The sequence below is a fragment of the Lissotriton vulgaris genome, chromosome 9 (assembly GCF_964263255.1).
Source record: "Lissotriton vulgaris chromosome 9, aLisVul1.2, whole genome shotgun sequence".
In the NCBI taxonomy this organism is placed as follows: Eukaryota; Metazoa; Chordata; class Amphibia; order Caudata; family Salamandridae; genus Lissotriton; species Lissotriton vulgaris.
The window spans coordinates 573,315,967-573,335,515 of NC_141697.1; the positions used below are offsets into that span (position 1 = coordinate 573,315,967).

General features: G+C 42.8%; 1 protein-coding gene across 1 annotated transcript in view; it reads right to left on the bottom strand.

The window, feature by feature from the left end:
• LOC147691854 (maestro heat-like repeat-containing protein family member 2A) overlaps positions 1-19,549 on the bottom strand; it is an 80,600-nt gene that overhangs the window by 25,908 nt on the left and 35,143 nt on the right. The window contains exon 12 of the mRNA XM_086936691.1: positions 15,766-15,873. Within this exon, the coding sequence (XP_086792817.1) occupies positions 15,766-15,873 (108 nt within the window). The remainder of the gene's footprint in view (positions 1-15,765; positions 15,874-19,549) is intronic.

Consider the following 19,549-nt stretch of genomic DNA (forward strand, 5'->3'; position numbering starts at 1 on the left):
GATAGGTTTGCAAATGGCTGAATATGTCTAGATATGGCTGGGCTTACTTATATACAATTGCGCGACCTCTGATGTGTCTGTAAAACTTATCCAATTGTCCTGAAGTTTTGTCCTGAATTTTGACCTCCTGTCCTGAATTTGTGTCCTGAATTTTGACCCTTTGTCCTGAATTTTTACACTCAGCGTCCTGAATTTGCACCAATGCCAGTTGATCACCCTAGATGTATCCTGTGACTGTGGTCAGGTTGACATGTTTATCGACTGATGGCCCAACATAGATCTCCGCTACTTCTTCAGGATCTAAAAGAAAAAGGGGATAAACCTACCCCTCACTTAAGACGTAAATTGCAGTGAAGGCATTCCCCTGGAGGAAAATGCCTTGTTCAAAAAGTTTAAAATTGATCTTCCAATCTAGAAAATCAATGAGAAAATAGAGAAAACAAACAGTAAACAAATGTTTTGAATGTATGGTCCAATGCGTCACCAGACCAGGATCCCTTTTTCAGCACAGAGCACAGTGTATCATAGTGTCTCCTAAGGTAGATATGTTCAAGCTATTGTTGGTGCTGATCCTTTACCACAACGTGAAAGAAGTGAAGCACACGCTGATGGTAAACAGTGTTTACCACAAATCTTTTTCCCAGCAGGGAATCATAATGCGGTCATTACAACGACCGCGTTCTGATTCCGCATACCATTACTCCGCAAGTTGGAACAACGACATGCGGGGGGGAAGGTGTTGTATTTAATATCCAACCCCTTCCCTATTGTCCGCACAGACTGGAGTTGGAATAGTAAGTTATACTATTCAAACATCCAGCGCCCTCCCTCTGCAAGTCACCATTCCAACTTGCTGAGGAATGGTATGCAGAATTACAACGCAGTTGTTGTAACAACCGCGTTGTGATTTCCGTGAAAAAGACAGCGAGATAATAACATACATTCCACACTGATACATCAAATATAACAGAACAGGCAAGTAGACATTGGTCTAACAGACAAAATAAAACCAATCTGTGTTGGTGTTACACAGTGTATCATAAGTGATTAGTTGTCCTCAGGTGTGAATGACGTGTCTCATCCTTTGGATCAATCTATAATGCCCCATAGGTCAAAAGCAGAGGGTAGAGCTTAGCTGCTAACTGTGGTAAGAGCAATGATACCCAACATAAAGAAACAGTAAATCAAGGGGACCCAAATGACCTTAGGGTGAAAAGAAAAGGAAAAGCTGAGAGTTTTCTAGAGAAGCAACCATCCGTATGTGATTTCTGCACAGAGAGTGCCAGAGACCTACCTTCCTCTGGTCACCTGGATAGAGACTCAGCAGAGGAGAAGACCTGCCTTTTAAGGTGCGGGTATTGAAGTGATTGATCTCAGGTGGGGTGCGTGCAGCTACAGGAAGGAGGGATGACAAAATGGCCAATGAGGACAGGAGAGGAGGGGCGATGTTGATCCAATAGGAGCAAGCCCCTCACATGCTGGTGTAACATAGGTATCATCCCCCCAGTGGTGGCCATCTCGGAATGTGTAGTGGTCAAATGCAGCTTTCAAAAAAGAGTTTCCCAGAGAACCAGAAAGGACTGGGTATACACAGTATCAAAAAAGAATTTCCTTTCTGTGTTATTGACTTTTTGAGTGGCCTATGCGCCTACGCACAACTATCAACTTTTTGTGCTATATAGTGACACGGGTAATTATTTTTGCACAACACTGAGTATAAGTATAAAGTATTTTATTGTGATGATTATTTAAAATCTTACAAAATTACACATCTAAAAGAAACTTTTAAAATATATGTTACAGCATAAAATCACATAAAATTGTCATTGACCTTTACAATTACGTTTTTGCAGTGATTACGTCTCCGAGTTTCCTTTTAACCAGCAGTAGGAACTTTACAAAGGATGCGTTTAGAGCAATATCGTTTGAGTCCATACACTTAATCACTGCCTGCCTGCATGTCCGTATGCCACGTGATTTTAGAGGAATCTTGAGCAATGATTTTCTCTCTCGCAGGAGTACAGGGCAGGTACACAGAAGATGTTGAATGCCTTCTTCACCCCTGTTACATAGTCTACATTTCGTTTGGGTTTCTTGAAATTCCCATGGGGAAGATGACATAGCCCTGGCAAAGATCCAAATCTCGCTTTAATGAGCACCTGCTTATTTTTTTCCGTCCACGGGGTTTTCAGATATTGTTGTATCTCCTTCTTTTTATAGCCATTTAGCACCGTCCAGGCATGTTTTCTCTTGGTAAGGGTAGCCTTATCCTTTAAAATGGATAGGTGGTCTGCAGTTTTATTAATGATTTTCTTAAATGAAGACTTGGTTATGTTCATTTCCCATATAGACATAACCCCAAATTCATTAATCGCATCTCTAAGGTAAAGAGCCGCACTAGAGTTAGTGTCCTTCTTTATTTCTCTCCATAGGAGCAATGATATCTCATTTTGATGGTCACTTTTTATATGGTTCCAGACTTTAATAAAGTGGCCTTGCCTTGCAAAGTGTTGATTTGTTAGGCCAAACTCCATCCTTACTTGCGCCGGGGAAGCGTTCACTGGGAGATGGAAAAGCGCTCGGTATACTCTGGTTATAATTTTATTCAAAGTATCACTATCTTTACCCATTAAAGCTTCACTCCCATGTGTAATAGTGGGTAAGAGTTTTGCACCAACAATGCTCAGGAGAGGACCATAGGTCAGGCTGGGAAGAGACTTCTGCATAGTTCTAAATGCAGCAGTTAATGTGTTTGATTTCCTTTAGCGTCAACTTTTTGTAGATGGTAATTGCCCTTTGTATCGAATAATACGCCTAGGTATTTATAGACCTCAACTTGTTCAAGCTCAATTTTATCCATGAACCATTTGCCTTATTGTTTTATCTTTGCGTTTTTGGCAACTACCATAATCTTAGTTTTGGTCTCGTTTATAACCATTCCATTCTCTTTTGAGTAGGTATAGGTCCTTCTCATTAAGCTCTGAAGGCCCACTTTTGTGTGGCTCATAAGTATGACGTCGTCCGCATACATCAAACTTGTGAGCCATCTGTCCGCTAGTTTCGGCGGAGGTGCGTTTTCTTTGTCCAATATTCCTGGTAGGTCAGCAAGAAACAAATTAAAAAGAAGGGGGGCTAAAACGCAGCCCTGCTTCAAACCTTCATTTGCAGGGATCTCAGTAGATAGTGTGTGCCCGTCACCCATACTCACCCTCACCCATGTCTCTGAGTATAGGAGGCGAATTAGCTTAAGAAGTGGAACCGGAATTCTAATTTTTTCTAGTTTTTCCCAGAGTAATTTTCGGTTGACGCAGTCGATTGCCGATTTAAAATCTATAAAGCAAAGAAATAAAGGTTGTTTTAATCTAAGCGATTTGTTCATAAGTAAGGCGAGAACCAGTATATTAGTAGTAGTTCCCAATCCTTGAATAAAGCTTCTTTGGTTTAAAGGCATTCTTTTTTCTTCCGTCACCCAGTCAGTTAGTTTAGTTAGTATTAATCTGGCAAATAGCTTGGCATCAGAGTCTTGCAATGTTATCAACCTGTAATTTTCCGGCAGTGCCCAATTTCCTTTTTTAAAGATTGGGGTTATTAGGGATCCACGCCATGACTTGGGTACCCTTCCTGTCAGCACGACTTCTAAGTACAACTTCTTTAGGATTGTTGCCATAGATCTGGATTTTCTTTCAAGAGCGCAAATGGAATTCCATTTGGTCCCGAAGCGCCATTCTTCTGATGTTTTATAAGTTTAATTAGCTCTTCTTTTTCTATGGGGAATTGCATATCCGTATCACTATCTCGGTAAGTAAAGTCATTCTCATTGTCAGATTTACGCCCCTGTTGCATATCCAGTGAAGAAGTGTGTATAGAGTCTTGATTCAAATGTCTCCTCAGGAACTTGACCCATTCCTGCTCAGTTAAGGGTGATGAGACTGCTTGCTTGTTGGGTCTAGCAAGGCCATTGATAATGTACCCAAAGTTTCTTGAGTTCTTCTGTTTATTGGCATGGAATATTTTTGCCCAAATAGCTTGTTTTGCTTTGTTTTTCTCGCCCCATAATAATTTATTCAAATTCTGGTTTAATAACTTTAGATTTCCTAGATTTTGTGTTTTTACATCCGGTTTTTTCCTTAGTCTGATAATCCTATTTCGTTCTTTCTTCAGTGATCTTATTGTATGTGGGAGGTTTAAATTTGCTTTGTTTTCCTTCTTCGGGTCATTCCCATATTTAAACTTTTTTGTTATTGTTTGTCCTTGTGTTGTAGTCAACATCCCAGTCAGATTTTCCCATTGTTCAATTGCTGTTTTTGTTGCAGTGTCTTTCAAGCATTTTTCCAAGATCTTTCCCACTCGCTCATTCATTACATCTTTATTACCTATGTTCCAGATCAGTTTTTTATAGTTAATAGTACCAGAATGCCCTTGGACCGTCTGGTAGGTCTTTTTCATAGTTATTCCAATATCCATTAGTATTGACTGCTAGGCATGATCACTCTCGTTTACTTTCGTTAGTTGGTATGAGGTGATGATATGGAACATATTTAGGGTTGTCATGGTGTAGTCAATCCTGGATTTTGTCTTGTGCCCAAAATAACTGTATCTTGGTGGAACATCCGATTTTACTCTGCCATTAAGTGTTCGAAGACCCATAGCTTTCATATTCTTTACAAATTTCTGCCCCATTTTATTTTTATTGGAGTTATTATCAATCCCTAGATCCTGCTCAGGTATTAGCCATTGATGGTTTTGAAGTTGTGTAGCTTCTTCTCTTAAGTGTGATGACAATAAATTGAGGTTGAAATCCCCGGTAATCAGAAAACCTGCTATCGGGTCCTCCAGCATTCTATCAATTAGTACATTATTCAGCGTTCCACAGGTTTTTTCCCTACTCTTGTTAGTGGGCAGTATATAAACAGTAATCAAATATAGTGTTCTAGGGTTTTGATTGTTTATTTTGTAGGTAAGTTTAACCATCAGAATGTTCGAATCATCTATCTCCACTTGCTCATGGTCAATGTGCAACGCATTAGAAATGAATATTGCCTGCCCCCCACTGGCTCGCCCGAACCTTTGCTCTTTTTTGCGTTTTCATAGTAGCCAGCATAACCGTGTAGCATAAATGGGTTAGATTCCCATGTTTCCTGCAGCACTACGATGTCTGGGTTTCCCACTATAGAGTCTATATATGCGTTGTGAATTTTCCCCCTCAAACCATTAATATTCCATGAACATAGACTTATTGTTTCTTTGTTTTTGCTATTAGCTCCTATTTGTAATGGACTACTGTATCATTGTGTCTGATTACTATGGAGTGCCAAGTTCATGATTTTTTCATTTATTTCTGTGTTTCTTTCTACCTCTTTTTGCAAGGTGGGACATTCATTTTTTTCTGGTGATCTGCCAAGTGCATTTTTTAAGACTGATACAGTCTTTGTCCCTACCTTTTTTTGTTTCAGTGAAGTATCAACTTCTATAAAAAGGGGTAGGGTAAACCTCTGGGATTTGTTTGGTGAGTATTATGCCCCAGGTTTCAAATATCTTTTGCTCCTTCATTATCTGTTCAGCTATGGCTATAGATGATAGTCAGATTAAGGTTGGGGTCTGGCTACTCTGCTCATCCTCCATAAATTAATGTCATTACTTACAATGTTATTAAGTGAAGGTATGAATTTAAAAAGTCGCAGTAAATTCCCTCGATTAAGAATGTTGTGTCTACCTCTAGAGCGGAATTCTGGTGTAAATTTTAGTTTCTCACTAATTTTAGTACTGTGTCGATTTGCGGCCTCATTTTTCTCAATTTGTTTCGTTGTATAGCTTACTGTTTTATTCCCATCCCTGCTTTTAATCTGCAAATAGTCTCGTTCGGGTGTTATATCAAGGCTACTTTGTGCCCTTCTCACTATCAGGACGCTGTCTTTTTTTGTATCTTCCTTCATACCGGCCTTGAGATGGGGAATCATTGTTTCCGTCGCTTTGATAGAGATGATTCCATTCGTTTTATCAGAGTTATAAGTAATTTGCTCTCTTTCTTCTTTATTTTGGTTTTCATCTTGGTTAGGTTCCATTTGCAGACTCTCTGGCGTACTGTTTATTACTTGTACTTCCACTACTCTATTTTCTTCCCATACCGGGATTTGTGATTCATTTATGTTGTCAGATTTTATTGATCTTCGGTCGTTTAGTGTTTTTTTTCCGAAAATAGGGAAGAAGTTGTTAGATCCTGAGCTAGGTAATTTGAGATCCTCGGCTGATTTACTTGCAATATTCAGCTTCGCTTTCTCATTTTTTCTTGCTTTGCAGATTTTTTTCTTTTGGCGTTTTGTCATCGTAGAGAAACCATCTGACTCAGAGTCATTAAGATTTTGGTCATTTTTGGAGACTTTACACATAGCTTCACACATGATTTCATTTTCCAAAGGATCCTTAGCCTGGGGAAATTGGTAGGTTAGCTATATCATCAGGTTGTCTTATTAGTTGTTGTGGTTCTGTGGGATTAGAGTTGTCCGTACCAACCCCAGGTGTAATTTTTTCCATTCCCATCATACTGGCGATGTTCGTTTTAGAATTATCCTTACTGTGATGGATGGTTCTTTTAGCGTCATCTATTATGCCTGGTTATACTGCAGGTAGGGCTGATAGCTTATCCATGATAGGCACATAAATGCAGTCAGAGGTTGTTTTTTCATTATCTCTTTGTGCTCTGATTATCAGATCATTTAATTGGGCCAGTTTGTTGTCAATCCCAGCCACATTGTTTGCCATCATTTTTAGAAGGTCAATTTGTATGTCCATTTTATTTGATTGGTAGTGAAGGGCTTCTAACGTAAGGGTTGATGTTTGGTAGAAGATATCCCAGGGTTTGACTACATCCTGTTGTTTAACTCCTATTTCTATTGTTTCATACTTGGATTGCTCAGCTCCCCCGGAGTCTATAGTTTGCTCCCTGGTATTGACAGTGTTGCCAGCGTTGTCAGCCATTTCCTTGAGTGTGTTGTTCGTCTGAGTGCTCCTTTGGGAGTCTATAGTTTGCTCCCTGGTATCAACAGTGTTGCCAGCCGTTTCCTTGAGTGTGTTGTTTGTCTGAGTGCTCCTTTGGGGCTCCTGATGATGATCGGGGTGTATTTCAGTTCCCTCAGAGCTTGTGCCCAACATTTTAATTATCTCAACTTTGACTTCAAAAGGGAATCTTGGTGTTGTTTGCCCTGATTGCTCAGTCCTATCTTGGCAGTCTTGTTGATTAGATTCCATAGATTGCGACAACAATTTGTTTGTGGTAGTGACATCCAGGTTAGTCGTTACAGATATAATAGTTTCTTTAGTCGTTGCTATATAGCAAATTCTCATATCTTTAGAGGGTTCTTCCTGAGTTATCCATGGCTGTTGGGCTCCAGTTTGTATTTCTAAGTCCACAGATTCGTTTTCACTCCAGTTATATTCTATTTGGTCCAATTCTTTCATTTGTTTGTTGTTTTGTGACAGATTTAGGGCTTCAGTATTAGTATTAATAGGTTTCATGGGAGTTTGTAGTTTATCCTTATTTGTTTCCATTGTCATTGACATCATACCACCCGCGGGATCCTTCAAAAATTGAAATTTGTGTGGTATTTTACCAGATTTCTCGAACATCCGCGCAATCGGGGATATAAGAGATTGGTTCTGACCTGGTGCGTTTATTTTTAATTTTTTTGCTATACTTGATTGCTGCAATTTTTTTGTGCGTTTAGTTGCTGTTCCCACAGTCCTTACTTTTCCTGATCTCATGTCTCGGACTGTGCTTTTGGTTATAGTTTTGATTTGTTCCTTGTAAGTGCTATTTGGTACGTTAGAGCACTCCAGCACAGTCCTGCTACTCCCCTCTTATACACGCGAGTCTCGAGCCTGAAAATGTCCACACAGCACCATGTGCGCTCCCAAGCCTGTCTGCTCCCTTTAAGGCTCTGGTGCCCTACCGCGCGCTAATCCACACGACAGGTTAAGCAGAGCAAGGAGCAGCTGCCGTCAGGGGGCAGCACTGCAGTGAGGGCGGAGTAAGGGCGGATTAAAGTATATACGAACCCACAGAACCTGAGGGGTGTGTTGTCCAAAGCCCCAAAGTTCTAGTCTAATCCCAATTTAATCGTGAACTTACCTGAGCTCTTCTGACGGCTATGGGCTATGGGCTATGGGTGTGTAGTTTTCCGCCTTGCCCCACCGTCCATCGACCCATTAACCCAATAACCCAATAACCCAGAAAGTACGAACTATATATGAACAAAACGAGCCCCCTACCTCTTCAGGTGTGGTTTGATTGCTCGACTTTAAGTTTAGCGCGTCCTTTACCGGATTAGGATATTTTGCTCGCATTTCCCCTTTTTAGAACGCGGGGAAATGGTGCGGCTGTTATAAACTTAGTAACCAGCACTTTATTTTAACGATATGATTAACAAAGACACGATCTCATATTAAGAGATTGCCGCGCCCTATAAGTTTGAATAAGCGTAAACAAACACGGGAACAATATTACGTAAATTTTCTAATTTTGCAGGCATTAAGTGAGCCCGTATTGACACAAGATTTTGCACAGATTGAAAGTCGCAGTAAAGAAAATAGACAGAGAAAATATTAGTCTCCCCATTCAAGTAAGTGTTACTAAATGGAATTATTATTCTACTCTCTATAACTGATAAGATGGAGGGTTATTATTAAAAAATCTACCCTCATCATTATAGAAGACGTGGTGCATATAGATCAGTAGTGCCCACGAAGAGGACCACGAATATATAAATCGGAGAGGTCCAGAACACCAAGTGAAAGATCTATGGCAAGATAACCGAAGTAAGAATGCTGTTTACATAAATATAAATGAACAAACTTGTGACACAGTATAAAAAATCTGCATGACAAAGATAGAATTAAATTTTTCTCTCAATCAGATAAATGATACTAATTGTATGTATTCGTTTTTTTAGAATGAAGAAATATTGCTTTTAAGTAAAGCTCTGTCCTGAAGAAGGTGTTATAAGATTTAGAACAAAGCACCGAAACGCGTCGACAAAGGACTCTTTTTCTGATGGTTTTAATATTGTTTACTACAATGTTATTTATAAAATTGTGATTTATGTTTATACTGTATGAACTATTTACTCTGAGTTTGGAATTGTAAAAGGAATTGTCACAGGAAGTGTGAACTTGTACCAGAGTATATCATTGTAACAATGTTATATAGAGACAAAAGAAATTTCAGTGTCGTGCAAAAATAATTACCAGTGTCACTATATAGCACAAAAAGTTGATAGTTGTCCGTAGGCGCATAGGCCACTCAAAAAGTCAATAACACAGAAAGGAAAATCTTTTTTGATACTATGGTCAAATGCAGGACAGCCAAAAGTCAACAATGGTTTTTGAAAGGCAGCATCTTAGCAGTAAACTGAGACTGTTGAATGTTTTCTTAATGGAAAGTGACAGTAGTAGAAAACTATGAGGCACGTAATTGCTCTCAGATATATAGTGATGGAGAGAAAGCCCGGTGCAGATAACCGCTAGCCATCCCTCATGGTGAAATCTAGGTATATTGACATCTACGTACATGTTGGATATATGGGCCTATTCATTAAAAAGTAACATGGGGCGGCGAAGTGGTCTATTCCCAGTATATTAGGATGCTTGGATCGCACTATTGGGTCAATGGCTAATGAGGAGAAGAGAAGGGGTATTCTCAAGCCAATAGGAGCGAACCCTCGCATGCTGGTGTAGTGAAATTATCATCCTTCAGTGGCAGCTATCTTGGAGTGTGTGGCAGTCAAATGCCCAAAGTCATCAATGTTATTAGTACAGCAGTGTCTAAAACAGTAGACTAAGACAGTTTAACCCCTTTAGTGCTCCTGTCGGCCAACGGCCATGGCGAGCACTACCTCCGTAGTGCTGTGCAAGTCCGTTGGCTGACGCGGCCCAGCCCACTGATTAAAACCGCTGCACCGCGGCAGAATTCACACCGCGGTTAAGCAGTTAATGTTTTGATGGGGGGGTACTGCCTCATTGGTATCAACAGAAACATTTGTGTTAATGATGAAGAGGCCCATGGCCATTCACAAAATGCTTACCATAAGCACGTCTTAGTGTGGTGTGTGAGACTCCATAGCAGGCCATCCCATATGTGCGTGGTGTTAGTGGTGATATGTTAAATCATATCCCATGTATGAAGCAAATATTAATGCTTCCATGGTAAGGGAGTATCTGATGTCGCAGGGGGCTGACTGGGGAATTACACCTCACACCAAAGGATTTAATCGTTGGCACCTTTGCTGTTGGAGTAGAGGCATAAAATCCACCATTGCTCCTTTCTGAAAAGGTTAACAGAGCTTCATGAGCTAGTTACTTCTAAAAGCATCCACTGGAGGTCATCTGGAGAGTGGTTTGAGTCACAAAAGTTATTGCACATTTTTGTAGTGCTGTGCCTGCAGCAGATATTGCCCAGGTGCTCTAATATTCTTGCTTTGATCGCCCTCATGGTTATTCCCACGTAAAGAATGCCACACGCGCAGGTGATCAGGTCAACACAGTTTTTGCTGTATTGCAGTTAGTGCGACCTTCCTGTATCCAGGTGAATTTGGGGCTCAATTTGCCCTCTTTGGAATGTTTAGTGAGTGGGCATACACAGCAGGTCCCACAGGGATATTGTCTTGTGACAGGTGGTAAGGCCCACACGGTTTTCTGCATGTGGGACTGTTGAACATGGGGTCTTATGTATACCAGGAGGTCCTTCAGGTTGCTCTGGGTACACTTAAAAGTGAATTGTGGCTGCGGAATCTAAAGGGACCCAGTGCATAAAATACCCCAATGTTACATAATGGTGCATTTGATCTGATCGGAGTTGAGGTGAAGGTGGTCACACAAGTAAGGACATCTTCAGTGTACCTTAGAGTCAATATAGTACCCAACGGGCTCTTAGAGACTGCATCACCACGCCTGTTTCTTGATGATATGGTGTTCAGGATGAGAATGGTCACAAATTGCATGGAATACACACATTACTGGCTCATTCTTATCATCAACATGGCCAAATTCCTGTCTGATGCACTCATCCTCAAAATCAACATTACAGGGAGTGCACTGAAAGCTGGGTTTAGTATCTCAGCATTCAATTCACAGCTCTCAGAGATCAATGCCCTGATGAACGAGCACAAGGATTACCCCCTGCAGCATAAGCTCTCTTCAGACGAAGGTTCTATCACATCTCCCAGGACACATCATTCTTCAAACAGCATTTTGAGTAAAGACAGTTGGGGCAGCAATGAGAATGACGGGTAAAGGGTTCCCCACCACCCATGTATGGATATCCAATACCCCCATTTTCAGCACACCGACAAATGTGGTACCCTGGATTCCAGATGTCCCCTCCCAACCACTGCAGCCCTTCTTCCAATACCCCTTTCTCCAACCTTTTTTGGGTGGGAGCAGAGTAAGAAGAAGAGGAACAAAACACAAGTGCACTGGAAACAGCAAGAAACCAAAATGCAGACCAGGAGTCAGTCAGCCAAGGAAGACTAGTCATTAACCTCTCAAAGAGGGCTCTGAACGAAGACGAGATTGCAGTACTACGCAAAGGTCTTGTATTCGTGCCCACCTCTTTGGAAGAGCAATTCTGTCTCATAAGCAAAAGTCACCAGTTCTTCCGCAAGTTTGCCTTCAGGATTTTTTTCAGGACAGGAAAACCCCTGACAGTTAGGACTCAGGACTATGGATTCTATCTGAGTTGACACCTACTTCAGCCATAACACCCAGTGAGGTCCTCATCTTTTAAAAAGCCATACTGAAGAAGACTGCACAGATAAGAGCTCCTAGGTTCTTCAACAATTTGTCATCCAGAACAACACCGATCAGTTAAAGCCTTGACTGAGGATCCTTTGATCGTGATCAAATCAGCAGAAAAGGGTAGAGCGATTGTTGTGATGGACATCACCGATTACAACCAAGAAGGCCCACACCAGCTAGCGAATGGGAGATACTACAGCTCAATAAGCTCAGATCCAACTGAGACCTTGATAAAACAAATTCAATCCATGGTCATGATGGCGGAGGCACAAGATTGAATCGCTAAACATGAAGCAGTGTTCCTGGTGAATACATTACCAAGGACCCGCTACTTTTACGTATTGCCCACAATACACAAGGAAAACAGCCCCCCTACAGGAAGGCCAATCGTCTACGGCATTGGATCTCTATTGGAACCTTTGAGAAAGTTCGGCGACCACTACCTTATACCACTGGTCTCTAGGACAAGGGACATGCTAAACCTGATTGATGACACCAATGATCAACAGGAAATCAACTTGCTTTTGACCTTAGATTTAGAGGCCTTGTACACCAATATCCCTCAAGACGCCACCATAGAGGTCATTGAGGCCTGCCTCAGAGCACAAATTTGGACAACAGCAGCGCTGATCGACTTTATTATCGAATGTGCCACGATAGCGTAGAATAATGACTTTTTTATTTCAATACCTGGATCTATCATCAGATACAAGGGACATCAATGGGCAGCACACTTGCCCCGGGCCTGGTCTTTCTATACATGGCCCATTTTGAAGAACAACGCATCTTTACTGACATGAATCCCTTCAATGCCAACATTCTAACGTGGCGATGATACATAGATATTATTCTGGTCTTCTGGAAAGGTGATAACACCACATGCCAGGAATTTGGATGCTGGATCAGTACTCTTAACTCGTACCTGAGATTCACACAGTCTGCCTCAACAAGGCAGATACCATTCCTGGATTTACTAATCTCAATTAAGGTGGGGAAACTATGCACTAAGACATATAAAATATCACTGATAGCAACAGTCTCCTGTTATTTAAGAGTCACCATCCAAAAGCCTTATAGGAGAACTTGCCTTATGGGCAGTTTCCCTGTGTCCGGAGAAATTGCAGCATTTTGAAAGATTATAGCCCTCAAGCCAAAACACTTAGTAGGAATCTGTCCTCCTGGTACTACACATCCAGAGTTATCAAACAAGCTGAGAAAAGTACACAAAACAATTAATGGGAATCTCTTTTAGAGACCAACACAAGACCCACTGAAAATGTCCTTACTAGTGTCCTTATCTTCACCCCCAACTCCAATTGGATCAAACGCACCACAATGAAACATTGGGGAATATTATGCACTGGGTCACTTGAGATTCCACGGCCATGATTTACTTTTAAGTGTACCCAGAACCTGAAGGACGTCTTGGTATACACCAGGCCCCGCATTCAACAGTCTTTCATGTAGAACACCTTGTGGGTCTTACCACCTGTCACAAGACACTATCCCGTGAGTCCTACGGGGAATGTTCCCTCTTATAAACATTCCAAAGAGGTCAAGCTGGGTCCCCAGTTCACCTGGATACAGAAAAATTACACTAATTGCAATACAAAAAACGGCATCTACCTGATCACTTGCCCGTGTGGCCTTCATTACGTGGGAATGACCCCAAGCACCATCAAACCAAGAATAATGGAGCACTGGCGCAATATCCACAGCAGACACAGCACTACAAAAATGTCCAATTACTTTTGCGACTTTAATTACTCTCCAGATGACCTCATGTGGACAATTTTGAGGCAACTAACTCATGGGGCCTGGTTAACCTTTTCAGAAGAGAGCAACAGTGGATTTTATGCCTCTCCACCAACAGTAAATGTCTGAAAAATTAAAACCTCTGGCTGGTGAGAGGTGTAATTCCCCACTCAGTCCCCTGCAAAATCAGATACTCCCTTACCATGGATATACTGACATTCTCTTCATACATGCAATCTGATCTACCATATCACCACCGACACCATGTCACATATGAAATGCCCTGTTATAGAGTCTCTCACACCACACTAAGCAGTGCTTATGAAAAGTATTTTACGACTTGGCATGGGTCTCTTCTTCATTAACATGAATATTTCTGTTGATACCGATTAGGCAGTACCCTCCAATAAGAAAACATTTTACTGTGTGTCAACTTGTTTCGACGGCCCCTTACTAATACCATTGATGACTTTGAGCAATCCTCCATCTGACCGCAATATACTCCAGGATGGCTGCCACTGAGGGATGATACTTCCGTTACACCAGCACACGAGGGGCTTGCTCCTATTGGCTCTAGCGTACCAGCATACCCCTTCTCTTCTCTCTTCTCCTCATTAGCCTTTTGCCAAATAGCGCTCTCCAAGCACTCTAATCTATTGGAAATAGACCACTTGCTCACCCATGTTACTTATTACATGAGGAGGACCATATTTCCAACATGAACACAGACACCAATAGGCCTAGATTCCACCATGAGGGATGGCTAGCAGTTATGTGCACCTGACTTGCTCTCTGTCACTATATATGCCAGTGCACCATGCTTTTCTCCTACCGTCACTCTCCATTGAGAAAACATTCAACTGTCCTATTTTACTGCTTAGACGCCCCATTTAAAAAACCATGGTGTCTTTGGGCTGGCCAGCATTTGACCACTACACACTCTGAGACGGCCGCCACTGAGGGATGATACGTCTGTTGCACTAGCATACGAGGGGGCTCGCTCCTATTGGCTCAGGCTTGCCCCTCTTCTCCTCATTGGCCATTTGGTCATCCCTCCTTCCAGGGGCCGTACACACCACACCTGAGAACGATCACTCCAATTACACATTCCACGTATGTCCACTTGCCTGTTCTGCTATATTGTATGCACTAGCTTGTTTTTTTCACATCTTTCAGGTTGTGGCGACTGATCAGTGCCAACAATAGCATGTACATGTCTACCTTTGGAGACACTATGATACAGTGAGCTGGAAAAGCCATTCTGGTGGCGTATTGGACCATACATATAAAACATTTATTTACTGTGTGTTTCCTTTATTTTCATCATTTATTGTCTAGGTTGGAAAATCAATTTTAAACATTTTAAAACAGGTATTTTCTTCTGAGGGAATACCTACATTGCATTTCACGTCTTAGGGGTAGGGAAGAGTTTTCCCTGTTTATTTGGGTCCTGAAGAAGTGTTGTGGATCTTTTTAGGATGTTTGGGGCCAAAGATGTCAACCTGGCCACACTCACAGATTTAGGCTACTTGGGTACATCACACCACTGTAGTAGCCCCTATCAAATTATATTTTTTTAATCCTTCCAAGGGAACCATTACATTAAAGTCAAGTTTGGTATCTCTGAGACAGTTTTAGTCTCCTTTCACGTCACTGCACACATTCACTCCACACTCACATTCAAAACGCCCACACACGCACTTTGTGGGGCCCATGGGGCATTGCAGCGCTGACCCTATGAAGAGAATGCGCACTATGATTCATGACATCCTCATGGATGTGTGAGGGCACCAGGAAATAATCCTTAGGATTCCCCCTTCTTTGTTTGCCTGTCTTTAATACCTAAACTGCTTTTTGCATGAATATGACCTCAGATCCACTGAATGGAGAGTGGCTCTAACATGAAGAGTACCTTTTAACTGAAGGAGATCCATAGGGGCAATGAGCATAACCCTGACATGTGGTGGCTCCTAATGAGCCAGGTGGAGAGTAATTACCTGATGGAGTTCATCTCCATCTGATTCTTAGTAGGTCGGCTTTTACAGGGAGTGGGAGAACCATACCTTATTTTTCCGGCTGGTCTATTCCAGTGCTGTGTACCCATAGTATAAAAATGAACTTTACCAATCACAGTGCAATTGGAATACACAGTTCTATCCTTCTCTGCTTTTGTGTTAAATTGACTATCCCAGTGGTGCAATGCTGACCCTTGAGAGCACTAACCTCCTCATTCTCATGATGGACGAAACTGGGAATCTGAAAGCTGAACTCCTCTATTAATGAGACGTGCCATTCTCTGTATGGGACTTTTTTCAGGATAGTCCCCAGGAACTGCAAACAAAACAGAAAGAAACTTTAAAGCAGTAATATATACTTAAATGCAGTATCTACAGCTGACGTCTGGGTGCATTGACTTTGAGAAAATGAACGAACAAACTACGGCTAACAACAACCTCAGTAATGACGAAATATTATGATGGCAGAAGAATCAGAGAACACATACAGCAACGCTTAACTAGTATGGTGTGAAATCAGGGGTCAGAAGAAACAAGGAGACCTTTACAGTGTTCATGATTTATAAAGAAACACACGAAACAAAAGCATGCTGCCAGCAAATTACTGTGAAAAGAGCAACAGTGCAGCAATCCAGACAGAAAGCAGACGGGGACTGTGCAACAATATCACATACGTAGGAGCAGAATGCAAACATATAGACTCTTCGATTACCAGCGTGGGGGCCAAATGTAAATTTAATGTTAACAAGGGTGAAGACTGAACACAAGGAAAATAAATTTGCATCTCTGGAGTGTGAGAAGTTGGTCTGACATATGCTGTGCACTAGTTATAGTGGGCACCTTGCACCAGTCCAAACACCCCTTATTGATGATAGGTTAAGACAACCTTTATTGAAAGCTATCCTAATGGTAGCTATGGAGAGCAGCCTTTAGTCTAAGTCTTTAAGGAGTGTAAAGCAGCTTGGTTTACCAGATCATAACCTCTTGAATGTCTAAATGAAAGGAGAACCACACAAGGTATGTATATATATATAATTTATGAGATTACAGCGCCAGGTACACAACATAAACACGATAGAACTCAAGTAAATAGCACAATATACAATGGGCCCCACGGGGAGACCAAACCATATATTAAGAAAGTGGTATAAGAACCACGACACAAGGTCTAGAGCCTGTAGAATCGCCAGGACCCTAAGGAACCACCCAAGGTAGTGACACAGGGGACCCACGGGGGACGTGTGCAGTGTGAGAACACAGCCGCGAGCTCCGTTAGCTCCTATGGGGAAAGTCACGGTTGAAATTTTAAAGTTTAAGGACACTTAGGAGAGGACTTTGAGCAAACCCTTAGACTTAAGGGGTTATAGGGCCAACACTCACAGGAGCACCGGAGAACTCAAGTTACCTCACCTAGGGAAGCCGGGTGCAGAGGTGTCAAATGGTGTTGGGAATTGTCATTTTCAATGGCGAACTGCTGCAAAGTGCTGCTGTCGTGAAGAAGTTAAGTGTCTGGTGTGATCCTAGCCTGGATCGAAGATGTGAAGGACCTGAAAGCAGAGGGGACAGAGTCTGGGTCACTTGCCAGTGAACAGGGGCATGATAGACGAGGCCCACTTATGTCAGGTGATTCAGGTGCGAAGAGGTGAAGCTTGACTCTGCAGCAACGAGGACCAGGAGGCATCGATAATGACCAAGAGCTAGATTTGAGCTGTCCTACAAAGGATGTCGAGTGCTGCGGCATCGGTGCTCAGATTGAACACAAGTCTTAGCAACAGTAACCCACGCTGAAGGAGAAAAGATGCTTCGGTGTGGACAAGCAGGGTCCAGGGGACTCACCAAGTGATGTAGAGTCAGGGCACATCTGAAGCAACCAGAGAAGCCCAAGGAAAGTTAAAGTTGCCTTCTCAGGGACCCACAGGTTGACGAACCAGGGAATGCAAAGGTACCTCGAGAGAAAACACAAAGGGTCGGCTCACGGAACACTCGTGGATTGCAGGCCAACAATCTTTGGTGGAAATTCTGCACGGGGTCTGGGCTACAAGTAACCCAGAGCACAGCCTCAAGGATCACCAAGAAGCATATGCACTTGCAAATGTGCACAGTGTCCAGGGGTTCCGGTTCCACAGTCCCCACAAGGTCTACGGGTCTCAGCCTTGCTGAGACCTCGGGTTCACTTCTGGAAAGTCTGGGAACACACCTCTTGTGTTGAAAATTCTTCGGAGAACGGCGGGAGCTTCAGACATGCAAACCGGTCAGATGCGTCTTTGGTGCCTGCCACGCAGGGGAGTAACTCCCTTACTCCAAGGGAGATTCTTCAGTCATCTAGCGTTGTGTAGATTGTCGACCTTTCAGGATTCAGTATCGGAGTTTCATCCAGGTAAATCTAAAGTCCTGTAGTCAGGGGTTCCTACTTTATACCCAAGGAAGGGGGGGGACAAACCCTGGAGACCCACCTATGGGAGGGTTTGGAAAGAGGGGTGGCTACACCCATTTCCTTTGTCCAGTTTCACGCCAGAGCAGGGGCTGGTATCCTCTGCAACTGGTTTGAACTGAGCTAAGAACAGGGACACCAATGTGCCCCCAGTGCAGACATCAAAGCACTCTTGGAGTGCACCCACCCAGCCTCAATACACTAAAGCCTGTCTAGGAGGTAGTTACACCTCCCTGTCACTGGAAACCTATTGCCCATGCCTCCCCTGCCGGAGTTTCGTCCAGCAGCAGAAGGCCAGACTCATTTTGTGATGCCAGGGTTAAGAAAAGCTGGTAACGGGTAGCCTGGTGCCCCACACTAGTCGTTCTGCCATGAAGGAATCATACCTCCCACACCAGTTAATGGTGTGGAGGTGTGATTCCAAGGTGTTTGACATCAAACACAACATGGTTCTGTGGAGCCGTTTTAAAGTTAGCATTTACCACGAGGTTATACTGCACTTAAGAGTATATGGTCTAGGCTGCATCACTAACAACCCCGGAAGATAGATTCCGAAGGCTGCAGAGGGGCTCTGCTCATGCATGGGCACCCTCTCACACAAAATCCAGCACCCTGCCTCAGAATTGATAATGCCTGCCATAGGGGTGACTGATAGGTTCATATGTGTAGCGATTAGGTAGATATAGGGAACCTATATCTGAGTAAGGGGTGCATACACCACCTTACACAGGCTGCTGTAGCAGACCTGTTGTGTCATTTTGGAAGGCTTCCCAGGGGTGACATAATACATGCTGAAGCCCCTGGGAGGCCTCTGGGGTATCTATGGCCTGGGTACATAGTATACCATATACAAGGGACTTATAAGGGTACCCCAAAATCCAATTTGGAGTGTACCAAAAGTACATGGAACCATTTGATAAGAGAAAGCAGTTAGGCTGGAGACCTGATTAGCAGGCTCCCATCCAAACGAAGTCAAAAACCATCAAAAGACCAGGTAAAAAGTGGGGGCAACGATGTAGTCAGATTCCACCTTTTTACATACCCCCCCAAATGAAAGAAGATAAGCTAACCTTACCCAGTTGAGCCTTTATTTACTAAGTGGCGTTATTAGGAAGTACCTGCACTAGCATGGTTACCCCCTGTCTTATGGTCCACTAAGCAATCCCTCACCCTAAGGGTATGAGAGGGTCTCCACCATGGGGAATTACTACCTGTGGTGTGTTTTGGTAAAGTAAAAGGCTGGTGAGGTATCTAAGTAGGGAAGTGAGGCCCTCATAAGATTGGTCTCAGCTTCCTCAGATCACTGGTCACCATGGATGCCTTTCTTTCCACAACTGAGTTGCACTTCACTCTCGGGGTTAACTTTTGGCTGCCTATAGCTGGGGGTTGAGTCCCTTTGGGTGGAACACTGGAGGGACAAGGCAGGTTTGGAACCTTTTGGTCCCAGGTTTACCCTTGCCCAACAGTCAATCTGGGGGTGGTCCCTATTCACTGTCAAAAGGGATGCCTCAGGGGGTTGAGGAATGTCCACCTGGCTAGGGCTACTAGACTGGGTGCCACT